The sequence below is a fragment of the Suillus subaureus genome (assembly GCF_016647635.1).
Source record: "Suillus subaureus strain MN1 chromosome Unknown BJ212scaffold_45, whole genome shotgun sequence".
Classification (NCBI taxonomy): domain Eukaryota; kingdom Fungi; phylum Basidiomycota; class Agaricomycetes; order Boletales; family Suillaceae; genus Suillus; species Suillus subaureus.
Genome location: NW_024538601.1, coordinates 286,943 through 309,752, shown reverse-complemented (window position 1 = coordinate 309,752; position 22,810 = coordinate 286,943). Strand labels below are relative to the sequence as shown.

General features: G+C 48.3%; 10 protein-coding genes across 10 annotated transcripts; 4 read left to right on the top strand and 6 right to left on the bottom strand.

Moving 5' to 3' along the window:
- Nucleotides 1-739: 739 nt before the first annotated feature.
- On the top strand, nt 740-1,354 carry BJ212DRAFT_1303624 (uncharacterized protein; the record flags this gene model as incomplete). Its single annotated transcript, XM_041333450.1, has 1 exon — nt 740-1,354. The coding sequence occupies one exon, from the start codon at nt 740-742 to the stop codon at nt 1,352-1,354; it is 615 nt and encodes a 204-aa protein (XP_041187913.1).
- A 786-nt stretch (nt 1,355-2,140) lies between these two features.
- On the top strand, nt 2,141-2,909 carry BJ212DRAFT_1303623 (uncharacterized protein; the record flags this gene model as incomplete). The annotated part of the gene is made up of 5 exons (XM_041333449.1): nt 2,141-2,191; nt 2,269-2,328; nt 2,373-2,398; nt 2,582-2,763; nt 2,821-2,909. 5 exons carry the CDS (start codon nt 2,141-2,143, stop codon nt 2,907-2,909), a joined length of 408 nt encoding a protein of 135 aa, XP_041187912.1.
- A 1,444-nt stretch (nt 2,910-4,353) lies between these two features.
- Nucleotides 4,354-5,724, top strand: BJ212DRAFT_1282445 (uncharacterized protein; the record flags this gene model as incomplete). The annotated part of the gene is made up of 3 exons (XM_041331683.1): nt 4,354-4,711; nt 4,784-5,423; nt 5,472-5,724. The coding sequence occupies 3 exons, from the start codon at nt 4,354-4,356 to the stop codon at nt 5,722-5,724; spliced, it is 1,251 nt and encodes a 416-aa protein (XP_041187911.1).
- Nucleotides 5,725-5,790: 66 nt separating this feature from the next.
- BJ212DRAFT_768874 (uncharacterized protein) lies at nt 5,791-7,075 on the bottom strand. The gene has a single exon (XM_041344033.1). The coding sequence runs from the start codon at nt 6,793-6,795 to the stop codon at nt 5,857-5,859; it is 939 nt and encodes a 312-aa protein (XP_041187910.1). The 5' UTR covers nt 6,796-7,075; the 3' UTR covers nt 5,791-5,856.
- Nucleotides 7,076-7,920: 845 nt separating this feature from the next.
- On the top strand, nt 7,921-9,267 carry BJ212DRAFT_1449406 (uncharacterized protein; the record flags this gene model as incomplete). Its single annotated transcript, XM_041338690.1, has 2 exons — nt 7,921-8,327; nt 8,526-9,267. The coding sequence occupies 2 exons, from the start codon at nt 7,921-7,923 to the stop codon at nt 9,265-9,267; spliced, it is 1,149 nt and encodes a 382-aa protein (XP_041187909.1).
- Nucleotides 9,268-9,673: 406 nt separating this feature from the next.
- Nucleotides 9,674-12,099, bottom strand: BJ212DRAFT_1449405 (MFS general substrate transporter; the record flags this gene model as incomplete). Its single annotated transcript, XM_041338689.1, has 14 exons — nt 9,674-9,727; nt 9,790-9,979; nt 10,040-10,125; nt 10,176-10,277; nt 10,313-10,574; nt 10,625-10,668; nt 10,725-10,802; nt 10,861-10,903; nt 10,958-11,030; nt 11,160-11,341; nt 11,400-11,519; nt 11,680-11,733; nt 11,854-11,886; nt 11,942-12,099. The coding sequence occupies 14 exons, from the start codon at nt 12,097-12,099 to the stop codon at nt 9,674-9,676; spliced, it is 1,479 nt and encodes a 492-aa protein (XP_041187908.1).
- Nucleotides 12,100-12,336: 237 nt separating this feature from the next.
- Nucleotides 12,337-13,572, bottom strand: BJ212DRAFT_769130 (uncharacterized protein). The gene is made up of 2 exons (XM_041344034.1): nt 12,788-13,572; nt 12,337-12,740 (listed from the first exon to the last, which is right to left on the bottom strand). The coding sequence occupies exons 1-2, from the start codon at nt 13,364-13,366 to the stop codon at nt 12,513-12,515; spliced, it is 807 nt and encodes a 268-aa protein (XP_041187907.1). The 5' UTR covers nt 13,367-13,572; the 3' UTR covers nt 12,337-12,512.
- Nucleotides 13,573-13,809: 237 nt separating this feature from the next.
- Nucleotides 13,810-15,255, bottom strand: BJ212DRAFT_1388338 (peptide methionine sulfoxide reductase). The gene is made up of 3 exons (XM_041336922.1): nt 14,526-15,255; nt 14,417-14,479; nt 13,810-14,367 (listed from the first exon to the last, which is right to left on the bottom strand). The coding sequence occupies exons 1-3, from the start codon at nt 14,803-14,805 to the stop codon at nt 14,153-14,155; spliced, it is 558 nt and encodes a 185-aa protein (XP_041187906.1). The 5' UTR covers nt 14,806-15,255; the 3' UTR covers nt 13,810-14,152.
- A 654-nt stretch (nt 15,256-15,909) lies between these two features.
- BJ212DRAFT_1570703 (OPT oligopeptide transporter protein-domain-containing protein) lies at nt 15,910-18,984 on the bottom strand (the record flags this gene model as incomplete). Its single annotated transcript, XM_041342048.1, has 14 exons — nt 15,910-16,348; nt 16,405-16,468; nt 16,516-16,550; nt 16,600-16,948; nt 17,001-17,015; nt 17,071-17,172; nt 17,224-17,304; nt 17,365-17,681; nt 17,729-17,784; nt 17,846-17,896; nt 17,950-18,033; nt 18,084-18,638; nt 18,703-18,827; nt 18,873-18,984. The coding sequence occupies 14 exons, from the start codon at nt 18,982-18,984 to the stop codon at nt 16,186-16,188; spliced, it is 2,109 nt and encodes a 702-aa protein (XP_041187905.1). The 3' UTR covers nt 15,910-16,185.
- A 363-nt stretch (nt 18,985-19,347) lies between these two features.
- BJ212DRAFT_1388328 (OPT oligopeptide transporter protein-domain-containing protein) lies at nt 19,348-22,726 on the bottom strand. Its single transcript, XM_041336921.1, has 17 exons — nt 22,591-22,726; nt 22,095-22,531; nt 22,004-22,046; nt 21,440-21,951; nt 21,306-21,389; nt 21,207-21,257; nt 21,104-21,159; nt 21,003-21,048; nt 20,670-20,952; nt 20,539-20,619; nt 20,387-20,488; nt 20,323-20,337; nt 20,060-20,265; nt 19,859-20,001; nt 19,770-19,804; nt 19,654-19,717; nt 19,348-19,605 (listed from the first exon to the last, which is right to left on the bottom strand). Exons 2-17 carry the CDS (start codon nt 22,470-22,472, stop codon nt 19,443-19,445), a joined length of 2,262 nt encoding a protein of 753 aa, XP_041187904.1. The 5' UTR covers nt 22,473-22,531; nt 22,591-22,726; the 3' UTR covers nt 19,348-19,442.
- Nucleotides 22,727-22,810: the final 84 nt, after the last annotated feature.

The window sequence follows — 22,810 nt, the reverse complement described above, 5'->3', positions numbered from 1 at the left end:
CCTCCAGAAGTCCTCTAGCACTCCACCAGAGTAGCCAGCCTCCAGAAGTCCTCTGGACTTCATCAGACCATCATCGAACCTCATATGAAATAAAGGGCACATACTCAGGTAAGGGGCACAGCGTGTGAGCTGAAGCCAAGCCCCTCTGAGTCAGTCTCTCTCTCCCTTGAGCATGGTTCTTAACACTTGTGGACAAGGATACTCTTACATCTGTCAGCACTTCAGCTGGAGAGAACAAGATCTAATGCCATCAGAATGCTAATGTATTTCTTTCTGAGGGCTTGAAGGTCTCTGAGCCTGAAGTAAAGACACCATGTTTGGTGATGCCATTAATTAGCATTGGCCCACACACAGATGCCATAATGGACCAGTTGAAAATGGATGATGCTGTGCTTCTCTGGCTTCACCAACTAGTCAGATCTGTTCATAGCAACCATTGGGAGGCTGTACTTCACTCTTCCAAATGGAATCTGATGTATGAGGAGGCATCAAATATCACTACCACCCTCCTTGCAGATCTTCAGGGTATGGCAGTAATTACCAAGGTTCTTCCCTCCTACTAGCTGTTTAAGGTTACTGACTCTGGTATTTCACAGGCACCCCTCTTGTGGCTTTTTACTGTCTTCAGGGTAGTTGGTAGCCTAAGTTTCTTGTGCACACTTTACCTTTTTTATCTGTATTGCCCACTTTGCAGTATCACCTTTGCAACCAAAGGTGTCAGTGACTTTATGGGTAAAAGATGAATTGGGCAAACTACTGGCATAACATGGTTCAGTGGTACCTCATCATTGTCAAAGGTTGGCCTGACAACATATCATTTGTCAACCTTAGCAGTGTCTCCAGTGCTCTACCAGACCTGGAAATTCTCTTGCATAAATGGCAGTTCCATGCCATCCATTGGAGGTGCTTGGAAGAAGATGAGTATCTCAAACTCCTTGAAGAGCACAATGAGAAGTTGGAGCAAGGCAAAATTGCTGAAGAATACCAGCAGACTCATTCAGACAAGGGGAAAAAACACATACAAACTTCTGATAGTTCTCAGTGCAAGAAGGCATTCAAGAGTACTGAAACTGTTGTAAGTGATGATGAAAATGATGAAGATGAAACAGCACTGGCTACTGCCTCCACTCATGCCCTTGCCAGTATGAATACAATGACAGTCCAGCCTACTGCCACTCATGCCCTTGCCAGTCCCTTTGCTAATGAATCCTTTAACAATGATATGACATTCAACACTTCTAACTTCCTGACTGCCACTGGTCCAGACTTTGGCAATACAATGGGGGGCTTTGGGTTTGATACAAATTTTGAGGGTATGGAGAATCTTGGTTTTGGAATGACACTGACCTCATAATGTCAATGTCCTGATTTGCATGTAGTCATTAGTTAGTTATCACTTGTCAATCACAATATGCAAAGTTTACTGCCTGCCAATCAAATGAGGGACAAATATATTTCATTCAATGTATTAAGAATGCTACAGTGATGGCATCATGTGTACAGTAAGGTGAATACAAGTGAAGTCAAGCTGAAACAGCTGGGAGTGCAAAAGGGCAGTAGTCACTGAGACTGAGACTGAGGGAGAGCAGAACAAAGGGAGCAAACATGCTCTCAACAATGTCTTGATCATCATCAGACATGTCTGCAAAAAAATTAGAAGGATATATGATGGTCAGACAGAAGGCATGCACCCTGTATGTGCAATCATCACTTTGCATTAGTCTCCTCTTTTCTCTGCCCTTGTTTCCCAGCTGTCAGTACCCCAGATGTTTGAATTGAGTGTTTAAATCTGTGAGTAGTCATGGCCTTGGAGAGTCCAGCAACTTTCCTCAAAGATCCACCAAACAGGGGCCATCTGCTGGAACTGAGACTGAGGTTGAGGAGAGCACTGGGCACCAAGGTTGATAAGGGTGGGAGGACTGAAAGAAAGAGCCACATAAGCTGATGAGAGCCACCTGCTGAGACTAAGCATGAGGAGAGCATAGGGTGCAGAGGTTGAGGTTGATGAGAGTAGGAGGGCCACAGGAAAAGAGTCATGGAGGCTGGTGAGGGCCACAGGAGATCTGTACAATAGCCAGAATAGGCTGATGGACATAGGAGGGCCATCATATGGTAGTGATAGTGGTAGAGGGCACTGGCAATGATGATGAACACTGGTAAGGGGCATGAGAACTGCACTTCAGAGAAACAGGTATGTTTACCAAAAGCATAGAGGGCATGGGAGCACAATGTTGGGCAGGATACGGCATTACCAAGCTTCTACTATAGAAATACCTTAAGGTCTGGGGGGATTTGGGACAGCATTTAACACTGGTGTTGGGTATTATTGTAACTAAGTGCAATAATACTTGGTGATATGCATAATCACCCAGTATAGTAAAGCTTACCTATTGGGAAGGTCAGGTGGCTTGCCTTATAGATGGACTGGTCATGAGTCTAATGTGACACATTAGGGACATTCAAAGTTGGGCACCCACGCCAAACACCTATGCCCATGACCCCTTCACCCACAGGACATCACCTAAAATGTAGTTTGCATAATTAGATAATACAAATGTAAATCTAAAAATTTAACAATTAGCTGTTACCTTGTACTCACTGTCACATCAATCAGATCTGCGCATATGGTGAAGAAGAAGGATAGCAGTGTCACAATCCTGGAGATTGTTTGGACCAATGACTTAGTCTGGCAGCTATTGGCACAGATTGAGTTATCAGAGAACAGAGTCATGCTTCTAGGCAAGCAGAAGAAGGGTGAGGTGAGTGAGTTAAAGTTGTTATATGATACGAGATGTGATGTTTCTGTGCCAGAACATGCAGGTGATAGCAAAGTGACAGTATATCAGCACATGGCAGCTTCTGTTTTCCCACAATTACACAGCCAGAATGCTGTTGCAATGGGGGACTGAGTCAAATGAAAGTATGAGTAGTGAGTGTTGTGCTTCTCTCATTATTTTCTACCTTACAAGTGCATCATGCAGCCTGACAAAAAAATACAAGGTGCATGCTTAACATCTCTGACAATGAATTTTTTGAATGCTATGTCCCCACTGATGGACCCAATACAACCACAACTCTGAGGGCACAGTGTATTTGGGGTATGTTCCTTATGTTCCTCAAAATATTTCTAACATTATGCAGATGAGATTGTTGAGCAATTCCAATTCTTTCCTGTCCTCCATGAAAGGTCATTGGAGAAACATGAAGCATATAAATAAAGCAAAAGTGGTCAGATGGAGAATTTGCATATTCCCAAGCAATGTGTAGGGTGCCAGCTTTTGCCACAGGGGAGCACTCTTGTAGATAACAAGTTTGTTGAATAGCAAAAATGCAAGACAAGTCACAGTGCAGCTGTGCTGCTGCCTCTTCGAGGGTCACATCTGGCTGAAACAAAGTACATAGAACCATAAGCAAGAGATATGAGTGAAAGTATTGCTCACGTGATGTTCGAAGACGGGCCATTGAGTGTGATATGTGTTTTCGGATAGTGTTAAGTGTTGTCAGTTATCATTGATTATATAATACATTCGTTCAAGTACAAAACGGGAAGTGGTATATGGGCAAGGGGAGTCGTGGGTGTTGGGCGTGGGCGCCCAACTTTGAACGTCCCTATTGAATGAACCTTACCCCATATTCTTCTACTAAGGCATGTGTCACTGACATTTTAATTTCATGGTCGCTAGTGCGGGGCGTACTCTATTGCTCAAAGCCAAGCTGGATAGTCTCGAATTTCTCGAATATCTGGTGCTCCGAGAACAGGTCGTAGGCAAGGTGTTCTTTCGACAGGGTGAGATTACAATCCGCCTGGAGGCTCCGCAACTAAACCGGGTCCTCCAACAAGACAGAGCAAGACAACCTTCCCGGGAAGTTCTGACTCGGACACCTTTTTTTCTCCCCATCGTCTTTGCCTCTGCACAAGGGCAAGATTTTGGGCGGTAGAGGCTGCCAGGTCAACCTCGTGCTTTATCTTCTCCGTAACAAGACACTTGTCGAGTATACGTAGAAATTCATTTCTCTTCTGCACCCTTCAACCGGGTACCTGAACGGCTAATATGTAAATGAGTTGGTGTTGACCAATCGCGAGTGCTGTTACAACATCACTACTACAATATGTGTGCCAGAAAGGATCGTGAAGATTGCAACTCATGCCCATCTCCTTGTTGATGATTAGAGGTATTTTCTGTAAATCATGATCTCCCGTTGGACCGTGCGGGGAGTGCCGAGTTGCTGAATCAGATGTTGATTTGTGTTTACTGTATCCTGGTGAGTGCAATCGAGTAGAATTGAGAAAGAGTCGGTCAAGAACTTGGTTGGCGGCAAATTGGCAGGAGACCAGAAACATCGGGAACGTCGATGAACAGCGATGCAACGGAGGCTGCACTCGGTCTCCTCAGCCTCTCTCCCCTGAACAACAATACAATCCCTCAAATCAGAAAACCAATACCAATTTCGACACCAAGACCACCGCCTACGACAATATCACAACCAGCGCCATCAGCTAGCCCTCCTCTTCCAGACGCAGACGCCATCAGCTGTATATGTGGGTTTCTCTTCGATGATGGCTTTAGCATTGCCTGCGACGTCTGCTCTCGTTGGTGCCATGCAGCATGCTTCGATATTGTCGAGGGAGAGGTCCCAGAAGAATGGCGCTGTTGGGACTGCGATCCCCGTCCTGTTAACCGTGACCGTGCAGTCCGTCTCCAGAAGCAACGTGTCACAGAGATGCAAGCCAGGGGGAGGGAAAAAGACAAGGAAAAAGATAGAGACAAGGGCAAAAAACGAGACAGGGCAGGCTCGCCCGTACAGCGACGACGAGTCAGCGCTGCTGCTATCGAGGGCTCTGGAAATGCAAAAAAGAAACGCAGAGCATCTATCATATCCCCGTCGACACCGCACCCACCGCCGACCCCAATACAGCACGGGGAAGACGAGCCAGTCAACATCGACGAACCGTGGTCTCTGTCCTACGTCCCTATCACTAAAGACATCGTTACAACAGAAGCCCATGCCAGACTCCGCAGACAAGCCCAGGCATGGCGGGGCGTCACCGCCCTTTCACCACCCATACATCCCAACCGTACACAGATCCACCCAGTTCCACCTGCACCCTCTCCAAGTCAGCTACACACCAACCCCCTCGTTCGTCCGCCCACCTACAGCCTCCACACAACTACACCGGTCCCTTCATCCAGCTACATTGCCCCGTTTACCTGCGCTATCACCCCGAGCGCCTCTTACCTTGCCGACCCGCTCAATGCGTACGCCCACCTCGGTATGCCGAAGCCATTTGTGCACCTCATGGGTCCGCCGTTGGACGTTGCTCTCGATGCGAGGGTCGTCGGCGATGAGGGACGCTTTGCCCGGAATGGGTGTCGTCCAAATGCAGTGCTGAGGCCCTTACTGTGCCCCAAGGCAAAGGATGAGTCTAAGGCAAATGAGTCGTCCGAGAAAGAGGGGATAGAAAGCGCGAGGAGGGAGAGGAGGGAAAGTGGGAAGAAGAAGGAGAATGACAATACAGACTCAGATGAAGAAACCTTAACATTTGGCGTATTCGCACTGCGCGACCTCAAAGCCAACGAAGAAGTCGTTCTCGGTTGGGAATGGGACGATGGAAACGCAGTGCACAGTCTCCCAGCGCTCATCGAAAGCCCACATTTGTTCTCGTGCGTCTTTCTTTTATCCTGTCCTCTTTTTTTAACCCTCATTTTTTTTGTTTCTTTCTAATTGATCCTGGACCGTTTACCGTTCCGTGCGTTTACCCCTTTCACCCTCCCACTCCCACTTCACCCCCCACTCCCTTTCCTCGTCCTACATCCCTTACTGACCCACCCTCACGAACAGGACGTACCACCTAACTCACCTTCGCGCGCAAATGACCTCAATCCTCCATGCCCTCAGCTCCACATTCACAACGTGCGCATGCGGTGCCCGCGCAAGGGACTGCGTATTGAACGTCATGGCGCAGTATGTTGACGGCGAGCTTGATGCATCTAGTGTTACGCGTGCGTCAGAGCAGCCTATGAATGGCACAGGTGTCGGGCTGAATGGTGTAGGCGCTGGGGCGATGAATGGTGCCGAGACAACGAATGGTATAGGCATCGGGATGATGAATGGGAATGGGGCAAGGCAGGCAGGGAAGGCAGATTCGGGCGATGGGTCGAGCTCAGACAAGGAGAATTGGGGACATGAGTATGGGCGGAGTGCGGTAGGTCTTGGGATCCAGATGAACGCGAACCCAACTAGTACCAATGGGAACGGTGGCGCCAATTTCAACACAAACGGTTTGAATGGGAACACACCATCATCATCCACTTTCACCCGGAAAATAGACCTCGGTCCGCTAATCGGTGCGAAGCGCGGCTTTAGGACGCGGGAGAAAGTGCCGTTTGGTGGGGGCGTTGGTGGTGTGGAGATGGTTCCATCGGGATCAGGGGTCAGTTTTGGGGTTGGGTCGACTGGAGGGTTTGGTGCTGGGTCGAGTGGTGGGTTATTGAGTGCAGGACCTGACGTGTGGCCTTCAAGTTTCAATACTCCTACTGGGTCTTCGAACTTGGGACCCAATGGAGGACCGTCAAATTGGCGTCCTACTGATTTCTGCCTCGAGTGCGCCACGAACTTCGAATTCCACGAGGACAAGCGATAGGAAGGGCAAGGGACGTGCGATGGAGGAGTCAGATGTGGACACAGATGTGGACGTGGAGGGCGATGGTGAGTTTGCTCTTCTGTCTTTTGACCTTTGGTGTGTTCGCTCTGCGGCGCGTATTTTTCTTTTCTCAGCGTGCGCTCATCCACCATACCCCACCCCTCTACCCCTTAACCCAGACTTGCTCATGCCCAGTATTTTATTTATTTGTGCAGGCTCTAGTCCCGACTCGATGGACGTCAACGAAGAGAAGATTCCGCCGAGGATGCGTAAGAGGTGGATGCATACTGTGTCTGTGTCCGTGTCTCATGATCGTGACAAGCGTGCCTCTTCGCGGAATGAGAGAAAATTTGTTTCTATCAACGGACAGAGCCTATCAGGTTCGCATGGACAGCATGGTCAAAGCCTATTGGGAGCGCATGTGCATAGTTCACAGATATTGAGTAGACATAGTCCACCCACCCCTGTGTCTACGGCAGACTGGAGAAGCCCGATATTACCGTCGGCGGACAGTCCAGCACCAACGTCTGGAGACACCCCCTCGCCGCCATCACCCGAGAGCACGGTGGACGCAATGGATATCGATGTGAACGATACGTCTCCTGGTGAGCTTTATTTTTGCTTTGGATAATTCTGTTGCGTATGGATTTTTGCATTGCTTTTCCTGTGTGCCGCATGTTAGCTGACCCTCTCCCTTCATAGACATCCGTCAAATGCCACCACCACCAATGCCAGCAGCTCTCGACCCCACAACCATTTCTTCCGTCGCATTCGCATCCGTCTCGCCCTCAGCGACATTCTCAAAACTATCTCTTCTGTCACCCGTTCTGCCTGATATGCGCTCCGGGTCACCATCCCTCTCTGGAGTGCCTCTGACAAGCTCGTCTAGGCGTCCTATGCCGATATCGTCCCCTCCGCCTCATCAGCCATCCAATAGCAAGAGTCCTTCAGACGCATCGAACGCACAAGTCATAATCTATCCGCAATTGTCCAATCCATCGATGCCAAACGCTTCTTCGCCCTATCGTGTGCGGTTTGCATCCCCAGAGGTGTTACATGGGCAACCGTCCCTGAAGACTACTCAGCATACTCCGCTTAAATCGGGGAGGGAAGCAACGCCTCCTATGGATCCGCATACCCCTCCACCTGAAGATGACAAAACAGCTGGCTCAGCAGTGGATGCTGTACCACAGTCAGACAGGAGTCCTGTACATGACGGAACTTCTCACGAGGTCACGATTGTCCCACCAGATGAAACGCCACATGCACATGCGTCCATGTCATCAGTCATGCGCGATCCAACTCCACCTGTGCCATCGATATGCAAGTCAACATCATCCCTCCGTGATTCCGATTCACCACCTCCATCGTGTGATCCCGCGCTACCTATACACAAATCTACGTCAGCAACACATGAACCCACGCCACCCGCACGCGAACAGTCACCGCTGCCTCCTCCAAAGGTAAAGATGTCCCTAAAGGACTTTGCCCTGCGGAAGAAGAAGCAGCGGGAAGAAATGGCGAAGGAGCGGGAGCGGGAGTGTGAGTCGCCTGGTGGGCTGGGTATGGGGTCGCTAGAGGAAAGCGGGGACGAAGGGATGCATGTGGATGAGGATGGTGCAGATGAACGGCTGGGGGGGGATTCCGAGGGGACGGACCAAGAGCGTGAATTGGAAGTGACCATGTCGGATGTGAGAGAAGCGCAGGATGTGATGATGAATGGTGGCAATGATGTGCGGCTGGCTGTTGAGGGGGTGAAGGACGAACCTATCGCTTCTTCTGCCACGCAGAAAGTAGTGGACCACGTGCTGGAAGATCCACCTTCTGAGAGTCGGCGGCGCTGTGAATCTGAGCCACGAGGCGCTCCTCCATCCTCACCGAGGTCTCCCGTTGCATCCCCGAGATCTGTTCGTAGCATGGATAACGCTCATCCTGACGGCCAGCTTGCAGAATCCGTTTCTCTTGTGGCCAAGATCGAGATACTGGAGACTTCTATGCCCAATGGACTTGTGGGTGCCTATGATAGGGCATCGCCATCTGCGCCGGACCCACCTCCACCTCCATTGCGCCAGCAGACCAAGGGCACAGAAAGACAACCATCACCCAAAACTTTTTCGTTACCCCTACCCCCTTCCGCTCCGGCTTCCTATTCTCTTAGACCCTCTCACGAAGATGGTGAAATCACAAGTGCCTCTCCTCCAAAGTCATCGCATTTCTTTCCCCGATCTTACACCCCTCCAACCCAGCCCCGCTCATTTCAGACCTCGCATCCCTCGTCTCCTAATTTTACCCATGTCACATCCACATCCACCGCGTCATCTTCAGCTTCCTGGCGCGGCCCACCTCCGCTGACAAGAACACCCTTGTCCAGCACTCCTTCCTTGAATGGGCCTTCGCGCCCCTTACCCAGTGGGCCACGGGCACTGAGAGTAAGCAGTCAATCATCCCATCCACCGACATATTCTTCTCCCAGTAGCCGCGTGTATACCGGTTCGCAATACATTCCTCGTGGACCGTCTGCTGATCGTGATCGTCATGACCGTGATCGTCTTGATTGGGAACGAGAGCGTGGGTGGGCGCCACGATCGCGGGGACGTACGGGAAGCAGTGGCTGGGGTCGATAACACCGACAGCTGAATACCGAATACGGAACATTATTCTTCCTGTTTTTATAGCCCATTCTTTTCCTTCCATGAGATTATATTTTCTGCTTGATCCTGATCATTATTGCTTTTTTGCGGTGTGGTTCGTATTGCGCCTTTCTGTGACTTTTTATTTTTATTTCTTTGTTTCTTCGTTTCCTCGTGTCGCCTATGAGTATAGAGTATTATATTGCGTAACGAATGTATAACGAGCCGCGTGTACCATCTCTGCAATCATACTGCGTCGGAAAGCCATTCGGTTCATTGGAGCACTGTTCTCACCCATACGGATTATGGTTATCAACTCAACTAATCGAGTGCAACGGATCATACTGAGGTGCGGCTAATCATGTTGCTTTGAGGAACATACAAACAAAACAAGAGGTCTCTACAGAACATAACGGAAATCGCGGTTTTGGATGTCTGTCAGGTCTAGAAATTCCTGCACATGGCAACAAGCACACTATATCAGAATTTGATTGTTTTGGGCAAGTTTGAACGTACTTTATCGACTTTGACTTCAATCCGTTTTCCATCCGCAGTGACTTGTTCGATGTAGACTTCCTCGAAGTTACCATTGACAGGCTCAGCGTCCCGTTTCTTATTCTCTCGTGATAGCATGAACCTGATGATGAGTAAAAGTAAGGGGCAAATGGTGTAGCAAAGCCCAATGACGATCCAAGGTACGCGGTTGCTGGAATGGTAAAGTTAGACGATGCCGACATTCTGACACCTGGACAACTTCAACACTTACCGTGGCTTATATTGTGACAGCCACATGAACGGCCCCAGACCATTACCAAGGCAATACCCGCTCAACACGATTGCATTCGTGGTCACCTAGTTTACTTAGCCTTCTGTTACCTTATTTTGACTGGCCTGTGACTTACTCTCTTTGTGTGCCCAGCAGTAATGCTGGTCAACCAGGCCAGAGATAGGACGAATCCAGTGATCCCGATATCCACAAGCCAAATGGCAAAAAGCAAGGCGATCTGATCGCTCCATGGCAGGAACTCAACATGAGTACCCCAACCAAAGCCGGGATGAAGTACACCGCGCCGACGTAAGCACGACTGTTTGGTATCCGGGAGACGATCATGACACCAGTCCAAATGGTTGCAACTTCCATGAAACCATCAACACAGCTCAACAAGGTTGTTTGCAGGTCGCTGAAACCAATTGTTGTCATAATGATTTGCCGTTGATTGCTGAGCGAGTTCGGTATCTGATCGAGCGCAGCAAAGAGAGCAAAGATCCATGTCTTTGGATCTTTCAAAGCCTCTAACATCCTGTAAAAGTGGCGTTGAGGTTAATGAGTGCCAAGGAATGGCGCACGCACTGATCCTTCTTGAAATGTTTGTTCTCTACGCCAGTTTGATTTTCCTACAGCAGAAATTGGTCATTGTGTTGGCGCGAAACTACGGACCATGATGATTTACCTTCAAGCGCTGGATCGCAATAGCTCGTTCCGAGGGCGTCAAAAACCACGCATTGGTGGGCGAATCAGGAAAAAGAACCTAAAACTGAGTGAGAAGTCGAACATTAGATGAGTCCGAGGTTGGCGCACCAGTAGACGACTGCAGTAATTAGGGTTAAGATTCCAGTAATGATCATGAGCCTGGACATGATTGACATTAGTGTCGCTCGCATTCACAATCCAGCTATGCTTTACCACTGCCATGGTGCAAATCGCAGAGTTGTGATATGCAGCGAACCAAAACTGATAAAACCAGATATAATCTGCGCTGAACACCGCGTGGTTAAAGTTCATCAAGAGCAGAGACATGATAAAACCACGACTACCTGTCCCATTCATGAGAACTACCAGTGTATTATTAATCAAGATACGATGTCTGAGCATGATACAAACTTACACCAGTACCCAAACCGCGATGTTTGCTCACTGCGAGTATAGAACATCGAGCTGACAATCATGAAGCCAGCTGTGATGCACCCCTCACACATGCCCAGAATAAACCGCGCTACGAAAAGGCCAGCGAAGTTGGTGCAGGCTGCTTGACAGGCCAACGAAATGCCCCAGACAAAGATATTGATACTAGTCGAAAAATTACTGACGATTAGATGGCTTCAGAGGAGCTTGGAGGTATACAGACCTTATCCATCTACCCACGGGGAAACGCTGGAGCGCAAGATTCTGCGGATATTCGAATAGTAGATAGCTAAGGTAGAACACAGTGCCCAGCCTGATGTAATCGCTCAGTTGAGGATGACTACTAATCGAGTGAACACACACCAATTGTACCTGTACGATGGCGATGTAAGAATGAGTAGTGCGTACAAAATACAGAATAATCCCACTGATTAGTAGACAGGTGAGTGTCTTTCCTGACAAGACCGTTCACTAATTGGTGATGGAATTTGCAAGAGTCTCACTGTATGCCCAATATTGCAGAACTGCCCAAGGTAGCCTTATCCATAAACTGAATCCTAGGTAGGGAATCAGGAGGGGTATATTCAGCATCTCCAAAGAGAATTCACCAGTAAAGTGCTGTGCACCCGAGCCTAAGTCGAATGTATAGTGTCGAACACAAAAGCCACTCACTGCACATCATCGGCAAGATGCCAAAATCGATTTTCCTCCTGAATATTACACACGGTGATAAGTCGAGTTGTGAAACCACTAGAGCAAACATACAGAACTCGTGCTGCATCATCCGGATCGAGGTCGCCGGACATACCCGCAACAAGTGCTGCACCGGTGTCCACATCCTTTGTCGCGACGGCAATGCCATGAGCGTGTTTCTCTGCTTCTTCACTGGAGCCGCGACCAGATGGAGCTTGAGGCGAATTCATCATAAGAATTGAAGTCAGGAGGAAACTATCGGAAGCTCTCTCCCACAAATCGACCTTTATCTCTTGTAGTTGCTGATAAGCGGCTATAGGTAAAGCAACTTACCGCCTGCCAAGTTAAAGGATAAGGACCTCCAGTTTCGACGTGTATCTGTTTTGTTGATGCAATGGACTAATGGGACATTTCTTCTCATTGCTTCACACCATTAAGCATGATAGGGAATAACCTAGACCAGGTGACTCGATACCAACGTGCTGAGGAAACCGCCACTCAACCGGTGATAAGCGAAGAAACAGAGATAATTCTACTTCTCGTGGTAATTCCGATGCACCCGTGACCTACACGGGTATTCAATTTCAAGATGTCCAGCTAGTTAGTTGAGTACCACGTACTAGATACTCAGAATGTGACACGTCTACTTCGTTTTCTTTGACGAGTTAGCTGCAAAACGGGGAGATTCTGTGGCTAGTTCGCTTGTCAACTGCGCAAAATCCACCTCATTCCGGCGAAAAATGTCCGCAATAATTGTGTCCACTTCCTCGGTGACAGGCAGCGCAGTTCCGTCTTTCGCGACAGTCTTGACCTGAATAACTTCCATCATCTGAGTAAACACGTGTCGTTTGCCCATGGCAGTGAGTTTACGCTAAGGTCGTCATAAGCGTGTGCAACACAAGACAATACTTTACGTACTTGAAGCTTTTCCATCACACCAACTTGGCTTAAGGGGTCACTGACTTTCCCGTGCTCAATTACGGTCCAGCCTTCCTTCATCTTCATCCATACGCTTAGCTCCCATGCATCTCTAGAAATCAAACCCTTCTTCTCCGCCTCGTACGCAACTGCCATCGCCCGGAAGTCTACGGTCCACTCTTCCCAGGGCATACCCCAAGTTGGTTGTTTGAATTCCTCGGGATCAACGGCACGACGCAGAACTTCATTCATGTATGAATCCCTTTTGTCCGGAGGCTGAGAAACAATATCTGCAACGGTTGCTGAACTAGGTTTTCGGAAGACAATTTCAGATTTTGGAAATCCATGATGGTATCGCAGTTTGATGATGGTGATGAAGTTGTTGATCAAGGGCAGCAAGACGGACAATAAAAACATGTCCATGCACAGTTGACCTGCTAAAGGCCAGTTCACCACAGGAGGTGGGGCCTTGAGTATTGGTAGTATTTTCCCAAGGATGAACAGGATGCCGTAGCGGTGCAGAGCGCCGTATATGCGTTTGCCAAGCAGAAAAGACCATGCAATATTGGCACCCAGCATGAAAAGGAAGTGCCTCCTGCGATGGAAAGTATGTTAAGTCTTCTCGTCTTCGAGCCCAAACGTGCGACTTGCTTTCGGCTTGACACGTCAGTGGTGTCAAGATGGCTAACATATACCTCAGTGTCAGAAGCATATTCAGATAGAAATGCAGCAACAGGGCTACCCTCGGGGACTCGATGAGCAGCTGGCATCGATTAGAAAACCTCGATCTTGTAGATGATGGTTAACCAACGTGAGTGCGTGAGCATTGCCAAGTCACTTGGTGACCACAATCAACAGAATTAGGTAAGCATCTGAGTATGTCGCTGATGGAATCAAGTGCGATGCCATACGGATCCATAATTTTGTCGCCAAACTTCAGCGCTTAGCTACAGCTTCATGCCCCGTGGCACGACATAGTACTGCGAGATACGATGAACGTGCAAATGAAAGTTTGTTGCAGGTCTTTCTTCAAGTGCATGGGTCCAAAATGGAAGCGATATTCACACACATTATTTCCCACGCCTCCGCCTTATAACATTCGTGACGAAAATGTTTTGGTTTTCATCCTTCCACAATCAAAGACGCCAATGACGAGAAATGACGGTGCAGAGAGTTGAGTCAGACCCTATACAGGGTTCGCATTGACATTGCCCGTTCGGCACCACTCTCCTTGTTACATTTGTAAAGGGACGGGCTTTCGCAACTCTGATGGCGGCTTTTGATTGTGGTCATTCTGATAACTGGAAGTTGGTGTTTACTATACAATTCCAATACTCAGTTACACTGTTAACAATCTCATCCAATCTACCAGTGCTTCTTGTGTGTTGGGCACTGGTATCCGTTCGGTTCTTTGAATAAATGTAGCTGATGATATTCTTCGGCATCATACCATTGCCCAGCTTCTTCAATTCCCGTCACAATCTTTTGGCCCTTGAAATGTTCCTCTTGTACCTTCTGCGTGACGTCTTTCGCTATCTTGCTCTGTTCAGGTGAATGTGTGAAAATCGTAGAGCGGTACTCTGCTCGACAATTAGGACATTAAATATGACATCAAGGGAACAATCGCACGAGTGCCCACATCACCGCCCTGCCTGTTCAACGTGGTCGGGTCATGGGTGCGGTAAAAGAACTCTGGCGGCAGATCAGGTTATGTGACGGAGCTAGAACTGCAACTCACCAACGAGCTCTCCGTACTGGACTATGGAAGGGTCGAATTCGATTCTCAAGGCCTCAGCATGATCGGTTGTTCCAGTGCACACTTCTCTGTACGTCGGGCTCTGAGCTTTCTCCAGCCCGCCGGTGTATCCGACGCTCGTCTTGAGGATGCCCTTGTTCTGCGAAGGAGGATACTCTTTCAGGAATATGTGTTCGACACCCCAAAAACACCCCCCAGCGAATGTGGCAATCTCGCTTTGAGTGCCTGTATTGACGAAGAGTTCGTGGTTGGATCCACACATTCGAAGGAACGGTACTTGCCTGAAGACAAGGCAGCACGATAATGGGACGTGTCAATTGCATGTGACATCGCAGGCGTCGCGAAAGAAAATAAGGCGGTACGAATGTGATTGAGACGACTAAGCATCTAATGAAATATTGACCAGGACTACGAGTTGGTGGGAAGCGTGACACCGGGCTTCTAAGGTGTATCTAAGCATTTGTCATTCGGTGCCACATCACGATGATATACACAGGGGCCGGCGCTGCCGCCTAATACCTTGCTCAGCCTAAGAGGGGTGCAAAAAGCAAATACCGAATATGAGAAGCATATACTATCTTATCTTTTTGTTTGTATAATGATGTTATCAATGTTATGGCAACTGACAAGGTCAATCCTAGAGGATACGTTTGGGGTATGGCCAGGGTTTCACGCGCGCTAGTTAAGAGTTAATGGTCACCCAGAGATACTGCGATAGCAGCGTGGGACTCAAATTGCGCCTTGTTCGGAATTACCTATTCCGTCCCGAAGCCCACTAAATTTACCCCTGATTGTCGGATCCAGTTGTCCGGAAGGTTATCTTCGTCTTTTAAGAGACCACTCCAAGTCTTTAGGACCGTGTGTACTTTGGTCACACGGAGTGCAGCCTGGCAGAGAAAAATTGGACATGGGAAGGGCATAGGCTCGGCGGACACCGTTCTCATGACCAATTTTTCTTTTCAGGGGTAAAAGTTACTCATTCTTGCTGTTGATGATTATGTTTTCAACCACTTCAGTGCCCTCGCTACCCTCGCTCTCCCTCTCGCATCTGCACCGAAGTCTGACACTTGTTCACCTGTCGATGCTACGACCACAACCATATCCTACTTCCGGTACTTTCTGACTTGCTCGCATCTCGCCAGATTTAGTGCCTCGTACCATTCTATCCCAATGATTGATGTTATCTGGCAAGGTTTTTTTTCATTTCGCTTGCTCGCCTCTTTCTGACCTGCTTTTCAGTGACTAATCAAATGTATCCAGGTGTATATTCTAATCCGTCCAATTAGGATAACTTGCTCTAACTGTATCTATTTTGTTCTAACAAGGGAGGATTTTCTTGATGTTAAAAAGATCGAGGTAGAACACGGCTAATGTTAGACAATCAGGAGTCACGCGTACGCACGAACGCAAGGTTATGTAGACCTGCTGCCTCGCCCTGCAGGCGTTTGGGTTGGTTATCCCTCTTCCCTGTACTGCTGGACGATATGATCGCAGGCACGTCAGTGGCGTGACCTATATAGTCTCCCGTAGACACACCCGCTAGAAAGAAGACGGCCGGACGTTCTGTATTAGTTGACATGGGAATGATAACATGCTGACAGACAAGACCATGCTGTGTCTAGACTCTAGTCCTACATAACATTTATCCGCAATAAACATTACCAGGGCATCCGACGGATGTCCCGTATGTTGCACCAGAGACGCCTGAAATTGTAAATATTGCGTTCACGATACCACCAAGACCTTCTCCTGCAATAAAGCCCGCTGCCACAGCAAAACAATACATCTGGTAGTTGTTGAAGAACCTGTACGAGATGTCAGAAGAAGCTATCAGAGCATCTAAAGAATTTATTAGACGCACATTCTTCTCCAGAAAAATGCAATAGTCGAGCCAAAAAACATTGCCAAGGGGTACGTGCAGACGTCTGCGAAGTGAGTAAGACGGCCAATCAATGAGATATGGATCACATACTCATTATGAACCCAATTCCAATAGCATTGAAGTTGCTTCATTTCTATGTCAGATAAAGCAGGAACACGGTGGCAAACCACTCACGGTATGAAGTCGTGATATTTCGGAGGAACCATAGTATACTTTACCACAACAGAGATGATGGCAACCAACCCAAGTGCGATGGCAGCATACCCAGAAGATGGTGGAATGGGCAACGTGCTTGAAGACACAGCAACGGCCACTGCACGCCATGACTGCACGTCAGGCGCGGGGAAGGCGCATGTTGTGTAGTTCAAATTGTTGATGCACGGGTAAGCGGTGGAAAACACGACGTAGAGGCCAGCAGCCATGAAAATTGATACTACAGCTCCACAGAGTTGAGCAACAAAAACAGCCCTGGGGGACGCGCGGAGGAGGTGTGTCGTTTTGAGATCGCCAATCATGTCCCCAGCTAATTCGCACATCAACAAAATTTCAAGGTTTTGATAATAAAACTGGGATACCTTGTTCCGCAGCACCTGTTTGATTCACGACAATTTAGCACCTGTGATGCCCAACGATTTAGTTACTTACCTAGCGTCAACAGTCCAGAAAGCAAGTTTAGGAGCTCGCCTCGTTTGACGGCGTAGTTCTGACCCCTTCCTAATCCCCCGAAAATGAGTTGCGAGGCATTACCTGTCAGTAATGTTAGCGTCTGTGAATGAATTGACTATTCGACAAAGTTACCAATTGACGTAACGGGATTGATATTCGTCCGACCAGAGCTTTCACAGCCAATGAAGCTGAACAAAAAAGAGAACAGAATCGCTATATGATGCAGGGGAAGTATCAGCTTCTTAAAATCGATCTAACGCGTTGATGACACACCAAGGAGAGTGACACCAACGTTCTGTCCGAACTGAACGCCCATTATGACACATATAACGATCGTACTGAGGACAAGTACAGAACCCCAAGCCCAAAAAGGCACACGTTCGTGCTCAGGTACGGGGTCCACGATATCGTCCACTACACCGTTTTTTGAAAACCGTTGCAGGAACATTCCGCAAGCGGAGCGCATTGCGGCGTATAGTGACCTCCAATTACATGCTACTTCTGTGAAACTTGCGCAGAGAAGCATTAGTGTGCCAGGCCAGATCAGCCAGTATCTCGGAGATGGCTCCTGAATCGGATTTTGAAGAGTCCTGCTAACAGTGAGATTTTCATACGAAGGAAATAACAGACGACCCACATTCCCATATAATTCATGTATCCAGGTATAGATGGATTTTCAACGATCCCGAAAGCCTGCCATAGGTGGTTCAATAGTGGTCAGTATGTAACTACATATGAAGAGTCTTGCACGGACTATTCCTTTGGCGACAATTATAGGACCCAAAACAGCCCAAGCGAGGAAACTCTGTATATCGTAACGTATTAGCGACCGTATGCAGTCGTAATAATAACACATACTCCACCGAGGAAACTATACGAGGCATTGATACCTGTGAGCATCCCTACGCCAATGAACGCGGGGGTCCATTCCCAAATCCATCCCTTTCGGCTGATAATCAGACAAACGTTCCTATAACGGATGATATGCTCACCCAGCTCTCAGCGGCGATCGCTGAACTCCACCCGACTCTATTCAGAGCGTAGAAAACGTGCCAATCCCAAAGCAATCCTGGAGCATACTCGCTGACCACCCGTAAAAGAATGGCAAAGATGAAGGCATAGATCAGCGTCTTGGTTTTCTCCCTCGCTATCACCTCTGCGTTCTTGCCCACATGCAAAGATTGAATCGTGTACGCAGCGGCCACGCCGGAGGGAAATACGAGCTTTAACTTCAAAATGTAGAATTTCCTCAGCGGTTGAGTGAAGCTCAAACCGAAGAAGGCGCAACAAATCGTGAAAGTGATAAGTCTGCCGATGTCGTCTTTGGGATGAACGCTCAGCAGCCCCAGTTGGTATGCGGCAGGGAAACCCGAGGTAAAGAGCAACCCCAGGCTTCCCGCTGACGTGGCGGCGGATTGACAAACATTGTTTTCTTTAGGCCCAAAATAGCCCCCACCAAGAAAAGTCGGTGCACTTCTTGAGAGTGGTTTCAAGATCGCGAAGCCTATGATTGAGCCGAACAACGACGCGCCAAACGTCCACCCCGTCTGCGTGAAAGGATGAGTGCATGCATTAATAAACCCCTCACTGCATATCGGAAGGATAACTGACTTTGAGACCCAGGTAGATGTTGCTGGCTGCGATGATGGCCCCCAAAATGCAGCCAACTACTACGGCTCGAACAGTTAGCTGTTGGTCCTCAACAGGGGCATCCGGATCCTCCGGAAATGGATCATCTGTGCTAATGGATTGCACGTGCGTTTCTAGCCCCTCAGAGCCACCAGACACGGAGGTAATGTCCGCGGTGACAGCACTCTTCTCCTTCTCCGAGTGAGAAGATAAGGACTGTACATAGGATAATCGGTCCTGGTCCTGAGAAGCTGCAGTCGCCATCCTTAAACCACTAGGCAGACTTGGACTTGAGGTTACGATACCACTGCTCAAAGAGGCGACGTATATATGCTATCCTGAGCTCGCCCATGCCAATGTGTTTGAGGGGCAAGGCACGAGGTCAGGCTTATCAGTGAGAGATACTTCAGTGATAAGCGGTATAATTGGAATAGCGAGAGTCAGCTGTAGAGTCCTCGGGAGCCCATCTGCTTATTTCTTCTCCGCAGCCCCATGACTACTAGTTGACAGCAGGAAATCAAAAGTGCCCATACTTACCTGCTGCGGTGGTCCCAGATAGTTCCGTCAGCCAAAAGTGCTGAGCTTGCGATCGAAATATAACATAACCAAGAAGTGAAATGATATGGACCTTGTCTAAGAAATCATGCAGTAAACGAATATTCACCAAATTCATAACCCAGCGTCAAAATTACATACTAGTACAATGCCACCGGACGATAGGCTTAACCGCAATATACCCCACCCGGACAGCCAACTGTCGTTCCATATACAGCACCAGAAACTCCTGCTATCGTCAACACTGCAGTCACGATGCCGCCCAGGCCCTCCCCAGCAATGAACCCGGCAGCTACAGCGAAGCAGTACATCTCATAGTGGTTGAAGAACCTGAACAGCCTGTAAACTAGTCAAAATTTAGTTGGGAGAGATACGTACGTTCTGCGCCAGAAGAAAGCGATTGTAGAGCCGAAGAACATAGCCAAGGGGTAGGTGCATACATCTTTGAGGGTGATAGCATTAGTAGTATTCAATGACTTCGAAGTGTTCCTTACTCATGATGAAACCGATGCCGATGGCATTGAAGTTCCTGTGTGGTCAATTTGTAAGGATTTCTCTTGAGGTAAGGTACCGAGAAACTTACGGAACCCAATTGTGGTATTTCGGCGGGACGACAGTATGCTTCGCAACAACCGAAATCACAGCCGCGATGCCCAATCCTATCGCCGTGTACCCTGATGATGGTGGGATGGGAAGGGTCGACGATGAGACTGCAATCCCAACTGCCTGTTGAATTGATCAGTAGCATGCAATGAAAGGTACAGTCTGATGAATAAGAACCCACCCTCCAAGATTGCACATCAGGTGTCGGGAAACTGCAAGTAGTGTATGAAAGATCATTGATGCATGGATATGCAACTGAGAAAACAATGTAGACACCGGCGGACATGAAGATGGACACGATGGCACCGGTCAGCTGACCGTAAAAGACAGCTTTGGGGGACGCTCTGAGAAGATGGGTCGTTTTGAGATCACTGATCATATCAGCGGCTACGTGGCAAATGAGTATTTGCGGGCGGCTCAAAGTATGGTCTATAGACTACAGACCTTGCTCAGCAGCACCTAGGAATGGCGTGTGAGGAGTAGTGGTTCAGAGAGGCATGTTACATACCCAAAGCAAGCATTCCTGATAACGAATTCAAGAGCTCGCCTCTCCGAACTGAATACCCCTGCCCTTTGCCAATACCACCAAAAATAAGTTGAGAAGCATTACCTTTCGAGATACCTGTCAGTATAGAATCACAGGTTCCCAGATGCACTCACCAATGGATGTCACAGGATTAATGTTTGTGCGGCCAGAACTCTCACATCCAATGAAGCTAAATGCGAATGCGAAGACAATGGCTGGATTCTGACGTTCAAGCACTGATCATAATGAAGGAGTCATGTCTCACCGAGAATTGTGATACCAACGTTCTGGCCATACTGAACACCCATGACAACACATGTGACTACGATGCTAGCGACGAGCACACCACCCCAGAGCAAGAATGGAACCCGGTCTTCAGGTGGTACAGGATCCACGAACTCTTCTACATTGTTCTTTTCGTGTGAATCTCCGTGGAAACGTTCCGCGAGTGCACCTATCGCAATGCGCGCGGCCGAGTAGATGGACTTCCAGTTGCAGGCGACTTCGGTGAAACTCGTGCAAAGTAGCATGAGTGTGCCGGGCCAGACCTGCATACGATGAGCATAATGGATCTACAATCTTCAGAAGAGTCTCTTACCAGCCAGTATCGCGGCGACGGCTGATTAACGGGATCAGTCAGAGACCTCCAGACAACTGGTTCAGCTGAGATGAATTTGAACAAGGATGAAAGTCACACACATTGATGCATAATTCATTTGCCCAGGGATGGATGTAACCGCCGGAATGCCGAAGGCCTGTGATCCTGTCAGATACGCCGGCGAGTAAGGGGTTCTGTGCATACCTTGCCCGTATGAACAATAACAGGTCCGATGATAGCCCATGCAAGGAAGCTCTGCAGGCATTATATAGGATAGCCATGCAGAACATAGAACAAACTCACACCGCCCAAGAAACTGTATGATGAGTTGATTCCTGTGAGCATCCCTGCACCAATGAACGCCGGTGTCCATTCCCAAATCCACCCCTGTTGTACTTTAGAAGACAAGTATATCTCGTACAACAGCACAGACTGACCCAACTCTCTGCGGTAATGATGTATTCCCACCCCAGTCGATTGAGCGCATAAAAAATATGCCAGTCCCAAAGAAGCCCGGGAGCGTATTCGCTGATGACGCGCAAAGTGATCGCAAAACAGAAAGAGATTATCAATGCCTTGGTCTTTTTCTTAGCGTTCGTCGCAGCGGTTTTGCCCACGTGGAGCGAGCGAATCGTGTACGCAGCGGCAACACCAGAAGGAAACACGAGCTTGAGCTTCAAAATATAGAACTTCCGGAGCGGGATGGAAAATGCAAGACCAAAGAAAGCGCAGCAAATAGTAAACGTGAATAGTCGACCAATATCATCTCGAGGACTTGCACCGAGAAGACCAAGCTGGTACGCAGCAGGAAAGCCGGAGGTAAAAAGCAAACCAAGGCTACCTGCAGCAGACGCTGTAGATTGGCATACATTGTTTTCCTTGGGACCAAAATAGCCGCCTCCAAGCCAGCGCGGTGCTGCGTTAGAAAAGGGCTTGAGGATGGCGAAACCTGCAAATTAACGGTAAGTTACACTTGCGCCGTACCATATATACAACCAAACCAAATATCGATCCAAATAGTGATGCTCCAAAGGTCCACCCTGTCTGTATACAGCTTCAGAATTTGAAGTTTCCCAAAAGATATTCACAGACCTTCAAACCTAAATAAACGTTGCTTGCGGAGATAACTGCCCCGAGCAGGCAGCCGACAAGCAAAGCCCTGACGGTCAACTGTCTCTCTTCCACGGGAGCGTCGGGATCGAGGGGGAAAGGATCGTCGGTATTAATGAAACGTCCACCAGACACGAGCTTTTCATTATCACTATTATCATCCTGAGAGTTGCGCTCGGCCGTAGATATGTCATCGCTAGCAGCTGATGATAAATACTTCTCCTTCAGGACCGGAGAAGCAGGGTCGTTGGGGTTGAAGGTACCCGGTCCACTCTCCTGGATGCCGTTGGAAGTCATATCACACAGAGATGACATTGGATCATGCAGGTCCAAGCTTTTATGAAAATTCTTATCCGGCATGACATTTTAAAAGGTCAGGTGCTTCTCCATCCTTGTGCATGTCATTGTCAAAGAAAGCGCTGTGTGGCATATTGCAATCAGTTCACCCATATGGTCGATAAGGCTATTTCTGTTTCACCTGAAAGGATCTTCGTGTGTCCGCGGCCAAGTTAAACCTATCATATGAAACATAGTTCTGAATAGCAGGGAAATTAAAACCTATTAGCACGAATGAAATAATGACAGGAAAGGCACTCGTTGTCACTGCGTCGACCGGCATCCGAGATATATTGGTACGACAATGTGTAGATCCTGAAGATTATATTTCCTATTCTTCAGGCTGTTAGTGACTGACCGCC